This window comes from Penaeus chinensis, chromosome 40 (genome assembly GCF_019202785.1).
Source record: "Penaeus chinensis breed Huanghai No. 1 chromosome 40, ASM1920278v2, whole genome shotgun sequence".
Lineage (NCBI taxonomy): Eukaryota > Metazoa > Arthropoda > Malacostraca > Decapoda > Penaeidae > Penaeus > Penaeus chinensis.
In genome coordinates, this window is record NC_061858.1 from 2,119,945 (window position 1) to 2,137,404 (window position 17,460).

The window sequence follows — 17,460 nt, forward strand, 5'->3', positions numbered from 1 at the left end:
CTTCAGGCGTGGCGCTGGGCATGGAGTGACGGGCGAGAGGACTCCTCCTAACGGCTTAGAAGAAGGCTTAGTCGACCAAATCCAGGGTCTGTGGGAAACTTCTGACAGTGCTGAGCGATTTTTTTCTCTTTCTCTTTTTTTTCGTTTATCTTGCCCTTGTTTCTCCCTTTTCTTTCTCTCTCCTTCTTTGCTTCTTCCCGCTTCCTTCTTCGGCCTTTTCTTCTTCCTCTTCGCGATGATGTTCTTGTTCATTTTCATTCTTCTTCCTCTTTACCTCTTCTCCTTCCTCTTCGGCAGGATGCTAATGGATCTCATTTCTTCGCTCTACGGATAATTGTTTCACTTTATTTACATCCTTGATTATCAGTTTATCTTTCTATCCGATTTTTTACTCTTTACCTGTCTATTCATATGCCTGTTTCCCTATGTACCTTTATCTTTCTATTCTCCTGCCTTTCTATACTCTTCTCTCTTTCTGGCTATCTGTTTACTACATCCACATCTTCCCATCTAATCTCTCTCTCTCTCTCTCTCTCTCTCTCTCTCTCTCTCTCTCTCTCTCTTCTCTCTCTCTCTCTCTCTCTCTCTCTCTCTCTCTCTCGTTATGAGTATATATATATATATATATATATATATATATATATATATATATATATATATATATATGTATGTATGTATGTATATATATCCCTCTCTTTCTCTCCCTCTATCTTTCTATCTACCTATCTCTCTCTCTCTTTCTCCCTCTCTTTCTCCATCTATCTTGCTCTACCTCCATCTATCTATCTCTATCTATCCCTCTCCTTTTTCTCTCTCTTTTTTTTTTTAATAAAAAAAAAAAATAGATCTCAAGCTGTCACGCTTCCTCACTCCACGTCGCTTGCCATGCTCTTTCGGTATATAGGACAAAGTGCAAAGGAAAATGGTCGAGTTTGCAGCCTGACTTTTTACTATATATATCCTTTTCCCCAGAGTATAATTTTTTTTTTTCCTTTTAATACATCTTCCTCCCTTTTTTTTAAAGAATTGACATGCAAATTATCTCATTTACACGAATGACGACTTTTAAAATGCGTTTCTTTGTTGTTGTTTTTTGTCTCATTTTTATTTATAGATTTACAAATAAGGATGATATTAATGATGATTTGGACACTGGTGTTAACATTTTCCTTTGCACGGGACAAATTTTTCTCTTGTCGACGAATCACCAAGTATTTTTTATGCGTGGTTTCATTTCATCTTGCCTTTTTAAGAATACTTGTTAAGAATCTCTTATGTAAAACATAGAATTTTTAGGACTATAACCGTAGGAGAGAATTTTGTTAGACTTGTGAGTTAACAAATATATCATTCATTGCTTTTAGTCTGAAGTTCTCTCCTTCAAACTCTTTCATTCTTTATGTATTCATGTATTTATCTCTTTTTCTCTCTCTCTCTCTCTCTCTCCCTCTCTCTCTCTCTCTCTCTCTCTCTCTCTCTCCCTCTCCCTCTCTCTCTCTCTCTCTCTCTCTCTTCTCTTTGTCTCTTTTTCTTTTTATCCTTTCTCTCTTATCTCACGTTCTCGTCTTCTCTCTTGGATAACTTATCTGCTATCCTCTCTCTCTCTCTCTCACTCTCTCTCTCTCTCTCTCACTCTCTCTCTCTCTCTCTCTCTCTCTCTCTCTCTCTCTCTCTCTCTCTCTCTCTCTCTCTCTCTCTCTCTCTCTCTCTCTCTCTCTCCCTCTCCCTCTCTCTCTCTCTCTCTCTCTCTCTTCTCTTTGTCTCTTTTTCTTTTTATCCTTTCTCTCTTATCTCACGTTCTCGTCTTCTCTCTTGGATAACTTATCTGCTATCCTCTCTCTCTCTCTCTCACTCTCTCTCTCTCTCTCTCACTCTCTCTCTCTCTCTCTCTCTCTCTCTCTCTCTCTCTCTCTCTCTCTCTCTCTCTCTCTCATTACATGCCCCTTCTCTGATTCTCATTCTCCCTTTTTCATCTCCTTCCTTGCACTAATTTCTTTACTTGAAGCGTTGCCAGAGGTGTGATAATCGATATCTTTAATCTGTTTTTTCCTATTGTAAATAATGATCTGCTTGTCTTATTTTTCATAAAGTTATCTAATAAATAATATGTCTTTCATTTTATACCACACCTGGATATATGTATGTATATGTGTGTGTGTGTGTGTGTGTGTGTGTGTGTGTGTGTGTGTGTGTGTGTGTGTGTGTGTGTGTGTGTGCGTGTGTGTGTGTGTCTGTGTGTGTGTATGTGTGTGTGTGTCCGTCTGCGTGTACGTGTGTGTTTATATATGTGTCTGGGTATATATTCATTTATCAGTTTTAAAGCATATAGATATTAAACGTAGATTATGGGGTAAACCAGCACAAAAGAGTGAAAAAAAAAAACTATTTCAAATCCTGGATTGTCAACCATTTTTCATCAGACATATGCTTTATATATAGGTATGCACCTATGTGTTGTGTGAATGTTTTATTTATTAAACATCATTACGTAACAGTTCCATTAATTCCTCAGAGATAAAGTCATATCCCTATAACCATTTTTCAGTGACGGACTTTCAGATTCCAAATATAACTTTGCCATCATGCATCATTGGCATTTCGGTAATCTTTCATAAATTCAGTTGATAACCTGATAATACTCTATAACCAGTGGTTACAGTATTCTGCCTCCTATTTAAAGTAACACTTCCTCCATTCATATGCACGTACCCTCTCAATGCGTGTGTGTGTGTGTGTGTGTGTGTGTGTGTGTGTGTGTGTGTGTGTGTGTGTGTGTGTGTGTGTGTGTGTGTGTGTGTGTGTGTGCATATCTGGGTCTGTGTGTGTGTGTGTGTGCATATCTGTGTCTGTGTGTGTGTGTTTATTCCAAAGCTAAGTATAAAGAAGAAAAAAGTTCATATTAACTTTCTAAAAGTAGATAAGCTGTTATTATGTTTAAAGTCAATTACATATGAAATCTAATAATTCAGATATTATAGTACCATATCAAAAGACTTCACTCTTACAACAGGAAAGCTGTATAGTTATTCCAAATGAAAGCCGAAGGTATGGAATAAACTTTTGCTTGAGTTTAATATAAGCAAGATAATGCTTAAACAATAAAGTAATAATTATGCGCATATACGTTCATATATGCACTCATACGTACGTACATGCATACATGCATACACAAGTACATACATATAGATATAGAAATATGTATATATAGATAAATGGATAGATATAGATACACACACGCGCAGATTTTTCTTCTTCTACATTTAATTTCTCTTATGCAGAAAACCAGCACATCTGACAACCAACATTTGATTAAAGCTACACGATTTATTTTGCAATAGTCCATCCTTCCGTTTTCTCTCTTTTCCTCACCCCGCGTGTCGCAGAAAACGTTTTGGTTTCAGCTGTTTATTCAGTTAGTCTCCCGCTGATTGTCGGTTGGGTAAGTCATACTTCGAGATTTTGCACGTAATAACCTTTGAAATTCGGCATAATGCGCTTGGCAGACCGCTATGTCACTGCAGATGCATGAATAGTGGACTGTATGCCATTATTCAGTAGATCATTTGTTAATGTAAATAGCCACCCTGGACGCTGGATCAACCTTCTCGATTGCAAAACCTCCTTAAATGCTTCGTCTTATTAAAAGTATGGGAGTTAGAGGAGTAATGTTTATTTTATTTTTGGTCACACAGAGCAGCACAGTCACTCTGGTTAAGTCGCACTGTCCTTTATAGTTTGTTGCACTGAAATTCCTTCAGATCTTTTTTGTTATTGTTATCATTACTATTGTTATCGTTGTTATTATTGGATAAAATTTTATATCACGTCTCCCTACCACATATCTAGAATTCCGTGTTCCTCATATATTACTTCTAAATCTTTCCTTCATGACGAAGTGAATGGAAATATAATAAAACTTGTCAATAAAAGCAATGTTGTCCCATGGGATTTACACACATTATAACTACAAGGGCAAGCAATGGCGCAGATGCTTTCAAGATTCAAGCTGTTCTAACGAAACGAGATTTTGTTTGCTACATATCAAAGTATTTGTCATGCAAGTATCACTCCGTCTACACTTGTCTGATAGCCTGACATTGAAAACCAAAATATTGTATGACTTGGATTAAAAATTCACTCTTGTCTTGTTCAATTCATTTCACTTTTTTTCACCATTACCCAACGCTCTTAAGGAATCACCCCACCTTATTTAAAGACTTACAAAGGGAGAATTCAAGACACTAGCGATCTATGGGAAGTCACTGGCTCCTTCCATAAGCTCAGGGTTGACTCCCCGCCTTGCATCTTTCCTGCCGCCAGCGAGGACTGGCCTTGAGGTGCGGGCTCTGAACTCGGTGACTCACTGACACGTGTGTTGGGAGATGGTTATATATATATATAAATATATATATATATATATATATATATATATATATATATACATATATATAGATAGATAGATAGATGTGTGTGTGTGTGTGTGTGTGTATTAATATATATTATTACATTTTTCTAATTTCGCGGATGAACACATGATAATTGAGTATGTGTGTATCTTGGATATATAGGTAGATTGATACATATATATATATATATGCATATATATATATATATATATATATATATGACAGATATGATGTGTATACATATATGTTTATCATATATTTATTTCATTTATATAATATATAAAAATATGTATGTATATATATATATATGTATGTATATTTATATATGACATTTATATGAATATATATCTGTGTGTGTATTATACATGTTATATATATTATATATATATTATATATATATTATATATATTGTATATGTATTATATATATTGTATATATATTATATATATATTATATATATTGTATATGTATTATATATATTGTATATATGTTATATATATATATATATATTATATATATGCACACATATGTCTATGTGTGTGTATGTATGTATGTAAATATGTATATATGTATATATGTATATATATAAATGCATATATACATATACACATACATGCATACATATACACAGACACATACAAACATACACACACATGTGTGCATATATATATATATATATATATATATATATAACATATCATTATTATTATTATTATATGTATATATTATATATGTATATATTATATATGTATATATATATTATATATTATTTACGTATACATATTATATATATGTGTGTATGTATGTATGCATGTATGTGTATATGTATGTATATATATATATATATATATATATATATAAATATATATATATATATATATATGCATACATATGTGTGTGGGTCTGTATTACATATATGTGTGTGAATATATATGTATATTTACGTATATATATATATGCATATTTTATTTGTATATGAATATAAAAAATATATACACATACACACGTATATTATGTATACATATAATGTATATTGTATATGTATGTGTATGTATATACATACATATACAATATACATTATATGTATACATAATTATATGTATACATTATATGTATACATACATAAATACATAAGTATTTATGTATGTGTATTATATATATATATTTTTATCTGTATATGTATATATAAAATATATTTACATATGTATATATATGTTTATATTCATATTTCTATATGTGTATATATATATGTATATATGAAATATATATGTGTGTGTGTGCGTGATTGTATGTATATATATAATATATATATATATATATGTATATATATATATATATTAGTGTGTGTGTGTGTGTGTGTGCATGTATGTATGTATGTATCTATGTATATGCTTGTGTATGAGTGAGGGACAGAGAGATAAAATATCTTTGTCTGGTCCGAATGGAGTACAAATGCTATTCGTAGTTGTTGCTACGTGACTGTCATTATTTGGCTCGACTTTCCTGTCTCACTGAGGCATGCCAGGGCGTCTCGGTGTGACGTCCACTAACACTGTGTGTGTGCGTGTGCGTATGCGTGTGTGTGTCTGTGTGTGTCTGTGTTCTGATGAACTAAAGGGGGAGGAGGGGGGTGGAATCCTTAGTTTAAGGGGGGGAAGGAAAGCTAAGGGTAGCTAGCTACCTGTCTCTGTGTCTGTGTATGTATGTGTATATATACACACAAACACACACCCTGTATATACATGTGTGAGTATTTATGTTATATATATGTATATAAATGTTTATATATAGATTTATTTATCTATATGTGTATGTATGTATATACTATAATTACACTGTTTATATATACATATATATTTTTTATTTCTTATTTATGTGTGTGCATGCATTTAAGTATATGTACATATGTGTTTATTTACACATATATATGTATGTATGTATGTATATGCATGTATGCATATATATGTATTTGTATATGTACACATACATACATACATATACGGGTACATGTATAAGCATACTTGCATGCATTCATCTATATGTGTACATCCATATATGTATACATATACATATATGTGTTTGTGTGCGCGCACACATGCATGTACACACATATATTTAAAAACATGTGGAAATACATATATATTTATACACACACATATATATGTATATATATATATATATATGTACCTGTATGCATGTACTGATGTATTAATTCATCAATGTATGTACACTGCTGTACACACACACATACATGTGCGCACGGATCCTGCATTTACACACGCGCATGCACACCTTTGTTTAAGGATGTATTGAGTTTGCCAGTCTCTTGAAATACTGGATACATGATTGCGTTTTTTTTTTTTTTTTTTTTTTTTTTTTCATCTCTCATTCTCTTTTCGTTTTTTCCTCATTTTTATATAATCGAAAGAAAAACAAACATCCTAGCAACATTTCTCCATAGAGAGAGAAAAAACAACATATTTCTATAACTTACTATTTAACTAACTTCAGCGCATTCCGCTTGCGTCATCTGAACTTCCCAGCCACATTTCAGAAGTTCAGTGCAGTGTTACCACAGACTCCGCGTGTCTTGCGTCATTCAGGATACGGAGCAGCCTGCCGTTGGCGACCTTGGCAAAAGGAGGAGCAGCTGGCGGGGTCCGGCCAGTGCTGCTCCGCGCGCCAGCTGGGACGGACGGGGCACCTCGCGACGCTTTCGGGAGCCTTTTGGCGAGAGAAACTTGGGATTTAGGTGTTCGTGTTGAAGAAAAAGCTTGTGGTGAATTTAGTCAATGGCGGTGGTAATGATAATGATTAGGTGATGAAGTGAAGAAGGATTGTATTTAGTGCATATTGCAAGAGAAAGTGCAAAGGTGGCTTGTATGATTTGAAGGAATTTTGTGATGATGTCGGAGAGAACGCTGGTGTTATAGATATGTAAATAAAGTTAGTGTTATTGTGATTTTTAACTTTACATCATTACTAATGTCATCAAAAATTAACAGCAGTAACCGTCATCATCTTCGCATTCATCGTCATCATTTAAAGATCATAATCTGGAGCAACAACCGTTACCCTCATTACAGTTATTAATTAGTCGTAAATATTGTTATACATATTTTTTTTTTTTTTTTCTGTAATTCTTGGACTGGGAATTTCCCCAAGAGGAGGAAATGCTTTCTCTTCTCCATTCTTCCCTCGCCCCCCCCCCCCCCCCCATGTCTTTCCCTTTCTCTTTTCCATTCTCCCCTTTTCTCCCTCCCTTCCTCCCTTCCTTCCCTCCTTCTCTCGCCCTCTACTACCCCCTTGCTCGCCACACCCCTCTTCTCTCCCTCCTTCCCCCCTTCGTTCCCCTGTTCCCCTTATTTCCATCCCTCTCCCCTTTCTCCCTCTCTGTCTCTTCTCTCTCTATACTTTCTCCTCCTTTCTCCGTTTTCTTTTCTCTTTGTCTTTCTCGTTTTCTTCCCCATTCTCCCCCTCCCCCCTCCTTCCTCTCTCTCTCTCACTCATGCTCTTCCTCTTTCCCTTTCTCCCCCTTTCAACCTCCCCCTTTTCTCTCTCTCTCTCTCTCTCTCTCTCTCTCTCTCTCTCTCTCTCTCTCTCTCTCTCTCTCTCTCTCTCCCTCCCTCTCCCTTCCCCTCTCTCTCTCTCTCTCCCTTCCCCTCTCTCTCTCTCTCTCTCTCTCTCTCTCTCTCTCTCTCTCTCTCTCTCTCTCTCTCTCTCTCTCTCTCTCTTTCTCTCTCTTTTATTCTCTCTCTCTCTCTCTCTCTCTCTCTTGCTCTCTCTCTCTCTCTTTTGCTCTCTCTCTCTCTCTTTTGCTCTCTCTCTCTCTCTTTTGCTCTCTTTCTCTCTCTTTTGCTCTCTCTCTCTCTCTCTCTCTCTCTCTCTCTCTCTCTCTCTCTCTATCTTTCTTGCTCTATGTCTCTCTCTTGCATAGTGCTCGGCCACCTATATATCTGTATGTGTGTAAGTATAGGATTGTGTGTGTCTATACATGTATATATATACACACAAGTCATATATGTATATATGTATGTATATATATGTATATATATACAATGGAAAACAGCCACAGTAAGAAATGAAAATAATTCTTAACGTTTCGAACTCTTTACTAGTTCCCCTTCAGAAGAAAAATAAACCAAAATTAATCCATTTCGATTTAATTTAATTTCTGGGTTGTTTTCCTTTGAATCTTTCCGTTCACGTTACGGTGTGTTCATATATCTGTGTGTGTGTGTGTGTGTGTGTGTGTGTGTGTGTGTGTGTGTGTGTGTGTGTGTGTGTGTGTGTGTGTGTGTTTGTGTGTTTGTGTGTGTGTGTGTGTGTGTGTGTGTGTGTGTGTGTGTGTGTGTGTGTGTGGAATGTATGCATGTATTTGTACATAATATGTATGTATATATGCAATTATACATACACGCAAAAGCACACGCATATGAATGTACAACACACACATGAATGCATATGAACTTATGAACGAAAACCACATTTGCCTAGCGTGTCACTAGTACCCCTCCCACCCACTTCGTCATCTGAAGATCGTATCTCTATCTAATTAACCCGCTCCTTTGGTATCCCTCATCATTACCATTGTTATTAACCGTAGCTATACCATTGCTGTTATATTCTTCATATTTGATCTTTCGTAGATGGTAGTCAGAGCGGAAAGCAGGGCAATGAAGGACGAAGAGAGCGGGGAGATCCTGCAGGAGGAGGTAGTTGCCCTTCGGAGGGACCCCCAGCGTCCCTCGTACCTCTTAGGGGACGACCTCGGCAGGCTGGCGGAGCGTAGCCGGAGACACCCCCGGGCGCTGCGGATATTCAGGATCAAGGATGCCCTGCTCGAGTCCGACTTGAGACTCCGGGAGGAAATACAGACGCCGAGGAACAGTGGTTCAGACTCGCACCGCTCTTGGTGTGCTCACTGCAACCAAGGCGATCCTCAGGCTGTGTGGTCTGAGTATTACGGTCCGGTACAGACAGATGGTATAAGAAGGAGTACTCTGTTCAGAATTCCAACGAAATACCTAACGAATATCGACGCCGGGGCCTCGCCAAAGGACCCGAGCATCATCACCGTCAGTATCTGGCAGGAGTTCCTTCACGGGACGTCGGTGCTGGAGCAATACAGATCGCCAGAGGACAAATACGAACGCAATCTGTACAACTCCATCTTGCATCATCTACACCGCTACTTGCCTTACGGATGCGTCGCTTTCTTATCGTGGCTCTTCTTCCTCTTCATGTATTTCGGTGTCTGTTGCAATTGCACGATCATCCTGGAGCTCGCTTGCTGGCTCAAGTTTATGGCTCACCTGGAAATCCACCAACAAGCGTACAAGTCTAAATTAAATGTGATTTTTAACGGCAATGCTTTTCAGGGTCCGTGCTATATCTTGCTGAGATGGCACTGTGAACACTGCACTCAGAAGGAGAGGGAAAAAGTAGTCAATAACTTAATGAAAAAAATGAAAATGGATATTCTAGGATCCAGTTCTCCGAACGTAGCAGATTATATGTGAAAATAGCATATATTCGAGCTTAGGAAAAAAATATATATTAAATTTGCGAGAGGTTTAAAGAAAAAACAAAAAGACTTGCAGATGCCATTAGTCTTCCAGGGCCGTGACGTGTTAAGTGATGCGAAGGACCAAGCTTTTGTGTTTTATGAAGGTAACGCCCGGAATTCGGAAATTACTCTTGAGCGATGGCAATGCAACGTCATACATTTTAATGATATGTATATATGTATATAATAAATACCTGAATATCTAACTTTTATTTCATTTGTATATATATATACATTTAAATACACACATGAGTATGTAATATACGCCATTTATACATGACAGTAGATACTGTACAAACCTTGATATCCCCATTTACCAAATGTCATCGATCATATATTTCTTACCAATTCTTCGAAAACATAGAAATGTACAATTGTAGTTTATAACTTATAGAGGAAATAATAATAATCATAGAAAAAATAGTTTCTATCTTGTCGTAATTCCTGTATTTTAACAGGAAATCGGTATTTGTAGTGTGTTTTTTATATATAAACAGTTAACGTGTGCAACATTGCATGGCACCTCAGCTGAATGCAAACCACTCCACGTACTGAATCAAGCATTGGTAAAGCATATAAACACAAAAATGGCATTTTAATGGTGTAGTTAGTCACAGTAACAAACCTCCAGTAACGTCAAGGTTATTCATGTCACTGTTCCATGACAAGACTAAGAAGTGGTGCAAAATGGAACGAAAGACAGAGAGGAAGGAAGGCCCCTTCGAGAGAGCAACTGCAGTGAATTGCTCGGGAGTAAAGGCAAAGGCAAGGCAGACAAGGAAAACATGTACAGAAGTGAAGTGCAGTGACAACTTCAGTGACTTAAGCGGTCTGTTCTCTTTCCTGTGCAATTATCCTTTGCGCGCGCGCGCGTGTGTGTGTGTGTGTGTGTGTGTGTGTTGGAGAATTGATACATATGAGGATAAAAACAAGTATGGACAGGGATGCTCATTTTCAACGTAGTTATTAACAAGAAAGCTTACGGCAAAATACCCTCTTGCCAACTTTAGTCTAAAATAATTTGGTTATAGTGAATGCAACATGCATAGGTAGCAACATGACATAATAGAAGCAACAATATTTAAACAACTCATATAATGGTAACGATGTTAACTACCACAAAAGTATGACGTAGATAAGTACAAAAATATAATGACAGAAATAGATTACCAGATTTTGTTTTTTTTTTCAATATTATATGTTTAGACTATGCTCTTTCTAGACACAAGTAGTAATTCCAATATTACAGTTATCTCACACTTGTGACGATATGCCTGGAGTGAATAAAAAGATTTAAAAAAAAGGTATTTTGAACTTTAAACGTGCAAGTCATATCGGATATCGACAAAGAAAAAAAAAGTTTAAGGGTAGAAATACTAGAAAAAAAGAAGCGAAGAAAAGGTCTATAAGGATAATAGTTAACCTTTTTCTTACCGAATTATATTTATGATTTGTTTAACAAGGTGCTTTATTATACTCTGCATGAAGAATATTAAATACGTACTACATAAACACATACAGGTGCGCGTGTGCACACACACACATACACACATATGTATGTGTGTGTATATATATATATATATATATATATATATATATATCTGAACTTGTGAATACAAACGGTTATTCACTGAAAACAAGACAGGCATCTAGGAAAAGGATAAAAGACACAATACTGAATTTATTAGCTGTGTATTTTGGCAATAATTGATCAAATCGTAAGAAGTGCCAAGCGGGGATTCCTTCAGCCTCAGGCACACTGGCCCTCGCTTCCCATGATGGCAGTGATCCAGTCGAGATATTCTGAGCGGAACAGAAAGGTAAATGAGTGAAAATAGTGTGGCATGGCGTTAGTGTTGATAGTCAAAGCCACTTTAACACTTGTTTGATCTTAAGAATCAGGTTTGGGTGTCTCGAAACAGTGCCTTAAGGTGATTAAATGTCACATGCTGATTCAAATTAAAGTAAACGTATATTTATGATTTGGAAATTATATCAACTAATACAATTATTTTGTGTTTCTTTCTTTCTTTCTCTCCTTTTTTAATGCGCTTAAAAGTCAAGTGAAAGTTCGCATGAGACCAAACAACTCCTGCACTAATCAACATAGTAAAAATAAAACAGGTGGGAACATTAAGGGCAAAGAGAAACGCAGAAAGCATATATTAGTCTGTCTGTATCACTTATTACAATTTATATTATATATCACAATCTATATATTTTCCACCACACATGTTATAGTACATTGTTCACCAATTTATCGCCTTAGAATATATAATTCATTTTAAAATCCATGTATCTTTCCACAAAAATGTGATAAGATGTTTTAGATAATAAAGCGTATAGGATATCTCCATCACAGAGCCTTTGAACCTCATCAGTAAGGACGGTATGAATGAGAATGAATAATACCACAGGTGTGATTGTCTTGTCTTGTGTAACTATTCCTCTATTCAAGGCTTTTTTTGACAATTAATTCTTCTTGCAACAGCAGAGGTAGGATTGATATAAATGTACAAAACTGCAACTTCCAATATATAGAACTTTCTTAAGACAACAATAATAATAATAAATAAATAAATAATGAAAATAGATAAATAAAGAAAAATTAATGATAAATACAAAATAAATACATTTAAACAAATACACATAAATCGAAATACACCAAAATCATAATAAAGTATCAACGAATACTCAGCAAATCCTTAATAAACTTACGAACAGTCACGTACCTGTCACCCTCGTATAGACACCCGGTCTCCCAGGCCTCGCGCAGCCGGTTCCCCAGGAGACGACGCCCACTTGCTCCAGGCCGGGTCTCCCCGCTGTTACCAAGGGCCCTCCGCTGTCGCCCTGGGGGAGAGCAGGGAGGACTCCCTTTCATAAGCGGCGAGAGAGAGAGAGAGAAGGAGGGAAGGAGGGTAGAAGGGAGGGAGGGCGATAGGAAGGAGGGAATGAGAGAGGGAGGGCGAGAGGAAGGAGGGAAGGAGGGAATGAGGGAGGGAGGGCGAGAGGAAGGAGGGAATGAGGGAGGGAGGGCGATAGGAAGGGGGGAATGAGGGAGGGAGGGCGATAGGAAGGGGGTGGTGAGGGTGGGAGGGCGAGAGGAAGGAGGGAAGGAGGGAATGAGGGAGGGAGGGCGAGAGGAAGGAGGGAATGAGGGAGGGAGGGCGGGAGGAAGGAGGGAAGGAGGGAAGGAGGGAGGGAGGGCGAGAGGAAGGAGGGAATGAGGGAGGGAGGGCGAGAGGAAGGAGGGAAGGAGGGAATGAGGGAGGGAGGGCGAGAGGAAGGAGGGAATGAGGGAGGGAGGGCGAGAGGAAGGAGGGAATGAGGGAGGGAGAGAGGAAGGAGGGAATGAGGGAGGGAGGGCGAGGGGTAGGAGGGAATGAGGTAGGGAGAGAGGAAGTAATGAGAGAGAGAGAGGAGAGCAGTAAGGACTTTTTTTTAATTCGTCCTGGGAGAGGGAGAGGAGGGAGGGAGAGAGTAAGGAGGGTGGAAGAGGGAGGAAGGGAGTGATATACAGCGTGAGTGTGTGTGTGTGTGTGTGTGTGTGTGTGTGTGTGTGTGTGTGTGTGTGTGTGTGTGTGTGTGTGTGTGTGTGTGTGTGTGTGTGTGCGTGTGTGTGCATTATTAAGAGTGAGAAAGCCAAAAAGACATAAGATAACGAAAGGATGACGTAAGCAGTTATTACGTACTTTACACCACTCTTTTGCATTTTTCTTCACAGCTCATGACTCACAACAAAAGGAGATTAAATAATCTTCAAATGCGCACCTGACATGAGTCTTTTCCTCCCTCGGCCACCCCAGCACAGAGAGAAGTGGGAAAGATGGCGCCGGGGTAACTTACTTCACACTCTGCATTGCTTATCACCGGCACTTCAACTTCCTGCAACTTCGCGGCCTGAGAACCACCTGTAGATATAAATTTATGAACGGTGAGATGGAAATGTCTGTAGTGATATTAAATGCAAGACAGGTATAATAGTGGTTCTGTTTCAGACACACACGCACACACACACACATGCACGCGCGCACACGCACACACACACACACACGCACACACACACACATACGCACACATTATACTTAAAACATAAATATTTTACTGCCACACCCACGCACACACACACACACACACACACACACACACACACACACATGCACGTACGCACGCACACACACACACCCACACATTATACTTAAAACATAAATATTTACCACGCACGTACACAAACACACGCACATGCGCGCGCGCGCGCACCCACACACACACACACACACACACACACACACACACACACACACACACACACACACACACACACACACACACACACAGAGGGAGAGAGAAATAGATAAGGGTAGATAAATAGATAGGTAGATAGATAGAAAGAGATTGACAGACATAAACAGAGAGAAGTATAGTGTCGAAAATAAAACAGCCGAGAAAAACCTTCTCTGTGGACGCTACTTGTTCTTCCATTAATGCACGAAACCCAAAATGAAAGCTATTTCTAACAGAAGAATACCTACAAATATGCATTCTACTTTCACAGACTTTGTATCGCTGTTTCATCCAATATTATTTCAAAACCTGAAACATATGAAATGGGATTTTCAGAACCTGAAACAAAGGAAATAGGATATTCTACAACGAGTTGGATAATATAAGGGAAATGTAAGTGCAGAGGGCAAATCCCACGCCCACCTTCTGAGACCCTGCCCCACCCCGTGACGAAAGCCGCGGCGCCCTCGTACAGGAGTCCAGGGCGAGGGAGGCACACGGGTCCTACGCGAGGGTCCTCCAGCTGCAGGCGAGACGGGAGCTCAATGATGGCGATGTCGTTGGCCAGAGTGCTAGGGTTGTAGTCCGAGTGCTGGTGGATCCTGCGATGGGGAAAGGGCGTGAGGTTCGAAAAATAGTTTTATAGATTGTATAAAGAGAGAAGGATTTAAAAGGGTCTTTCGGCATGGTGTGAGGGGAGACAAGGTTAAGAGGAGGCTTGTAAATATTTTCATAGAAAGTATTATATAAGTATAATTGGATGGAAAAAGTATAGGATTGTGGTCTGGATGTTGTTGGATCCTGCGAGGGAAGACTCTTAAATATATATATATATGTATATATATATATATATATATATATATATATAGAACGCGTATATAAGTAAGAGATTAACTCCACGCTTTAAGAAAAAGTAGGATTTGGTGTGTGAATATCCGAGGGTCCTGCGGGGCGAGACAAAGATGAGGTGAGGCTCGGAAGCATTATTCAAGAGCATGTGCAAAAGTAAGACTCCGTTTGACGCATCAGCGAGTGCAGGATTTGTAGCCAAGATGTTGGCGGGTACTTTGAATTTAGAAAGGAAAGTCTCACTATCACTTTAAACAAGTACTCGTAGTTAATATCTCAAAAAAATAGTTAAGTACAGTCGACATATAGTACATCATCATCATCATCATCATTTACATCATATACTGGACTGCAGATCTCCACGTACACATGACAGAGGTATTTCCTGGGTCGACGGAAAGGCAGATGGTAGTATTACATATACGGTATTACAATAATACTGAAAACTTTCTCGTTAAAAAGAAAGAAAAAAATCTTTCCTGTAGTGTAGGGATGTTCACTCGATTGAGCCCATCTGAATAAAAAGTCTACTTTGAGCCAAGAACAATACCAAAGGCTCTTCTCTAATCTAATTTAATTGTTTCAAAATCTGTGATGGACGAATGCCAAAGCCAGGCTGTGCATTCACTGACAGGTCGTATGAAGGTCGATCATACGTGCAGTGATTCTTGCCGGAATGCTCCAGATTCTTTCTGTTTGAACGACTTGTATATTCTTTTCATTAATATTGGCATTGTATTTCTCGGGTGTTGGCTTCAGATCTTTAGTGATAACCTCGTCTAACACGTCTTACCTCGAAGGCGGGATTCAAAGGAATATATATATACTTTCTTGTCTCAATTGCAGGCCGCCAATTTACTGATTGATTTTTCATAATCATTATTATTTTCGTCATGCGGTTCTTGATTTTCATTTGCATTTTATTCACTTAAATCCCTTGCGATACATAGATAAGGACGTATTATGCCTTGATTTGTTGTTCAAGTACAAGATCCATGTCGTCCATATATTCATAGATGTGATAATATCCTCAATAACCATTATCAGGAATAACAATGGACCGAAGACAAATCCTTGTGAGACGCCGCAGAAAAGCAAGACCGTCAGAAATTTGGTTATCTGAACGAATTCTCTGGGAATGGAGGTCGATGAAGGAGGCGATGAAGGAGGCGATCCATCACACTCTGTCGTATGAAACTGGGAAGTTCTTTTCTGCATTAGGATGTTATGCTCGATCAGGTCAGGCGCGTATAGTGGAGAGTGAGGCTTCCTTCAATGGAGCCAAAATTGGCGGTGGTCAGTTCTGGGGAAAATGACTTGCATAATATCTTTGTCATTAAACTCTCGGGGATTTAGAACGAGTGAGATTTTCCTTTTCCCATTTTTTATATGTATTTATCTTTTTATTTATTTCTTACTTTTTCATTATCTTTATGGCAAAAACATAGAATAATAATAATAAACGATAAGAAATACAGACACGCAAAAAGCCAGATCGTTGCCAAATTGTTGCTTTAGGATACAAGATGTGAAATACCACCAAGTGCATCAGCTTGCTTGTGTTTTTCGCGTGCTTGTCGCTTGCAGTGAATTATGTCAAAATCGACCTCATGTTTTGTATCATGTGGCATTTGTGATCCAAAGAAACTGTATGAGAATATTGTAGAAAAAAATAACGATGAAATGCCACGATGTTTTTGCGTAATAAAAAAAAAAAAAAAAACCATAACACAAAGATGTAAGAATAGACGAATAAGTGAATAAAATTAACAACGAAATATCAAAGATAAACAAGAAAACAACTCACACAAATCAAAAACTTCCATACTTCCAGTTGAAACAATAATAATGATAACAGTAATAATAATAACAATAACAATAATAATATTAATAACAATAATAATATTTTTAATAACAATAATAACAGAGTAATGGTATAATAATATTAACAATAACAGTAACATTAAGAAAACAACAATGATGATAATAAATATAATACAAAAATAAAAGTAATAATAATGATATTAATCACCATCATCATCATCATCATCAACATCATCATCATCATCACCATCATCATCATCACCATCATCATCATCATCATCACTATCATCACCATCATCATCATCATCATCATCATCCTCATCGCAGTGACGTATTCTAAGACCCTCACCATTACCCATTAATCAGTGAGAACGACCATACTTACGTGCCAATGGGTATTCTTTGGGCAGCGGGAGTGGAGGAGGTCGAGGAAAGTTGGTGGTAACCGACAAGAGCTTCAACCTTCCAGCCGTATTTGGTGATCCTGAAGACAAGGGTTCGTTGCTGTGGTTAAGGGTGCTGTAT

General features: G+C 37.9%; 2 protein-coding genes across 2 annotated transcripts in view; one reads left to right on the forward strand and one right to left on the reverse strand.

Moving 5' to 3' along the window:
- The first annotated feature begins 3,401 nt into the window (after positions 1-3,401).
- LOC125047295 lies at positions 3,402-10,181 on the forward strand. The gene is made up of 2 exons (XM_047645539.1): positions 3,402-3,439; positions 9,056-10,181. The coding sequence occupies exon 2, from the start codon at positions 9,056-9,058 to the stop codon at positions 9,926-9,928; it is 873 nt and encodes a 290-aa protein (XP_047501495.1). The 5' UTR covers positions 3,402-3,439; the 3' UTR covers positions 9,929-10,181.
- A 1,470-nt stretch (positions 10,182-11,651) lies between these two features.
- Positions 11,652-17,460, reverse strand: part of LOC125047015 (transmembrane protease serine 9-like) — a 24,390-nt gene continuing 18,581 nt past the window's right edge. The window contains exons 7-11 of the mRNA XM_047645040.1: positions 17,321-17,419; positions 14,686-14,864; positions 13,750-13,889; positions 12,708-12,828; positions 11,652-11,778 (exon numbers count right to left, since the gene is read on the reverse strand). Coding sequence (XP_047500996.1) covers positions 11,726-11,778; positions 12,708-12,828; positions 13,750-13,889; positions 14,686-14,864; positions 17,321-17,419 — 592 coding nt within the window. The 3' untranslated portion in view covers positions 11,652-11,725. The remainder of the gene's footprint in view (positions 11,779-12,707; positions 12,829-13,749; positions 13,890-14,685; positions 14,865-17,320; positions 17,420-17,460) is intronic.

Bases quoted from the DNA above. Each gene is read 5' to 3' on its own strand.
- LOC125047295 (XM_047645539.1), top strand. From the start codon at position 9,056: ATGGTAGTCAGAGCGGAAAGCAGGGCAATGAAGGACGAAGAGAGCGGG.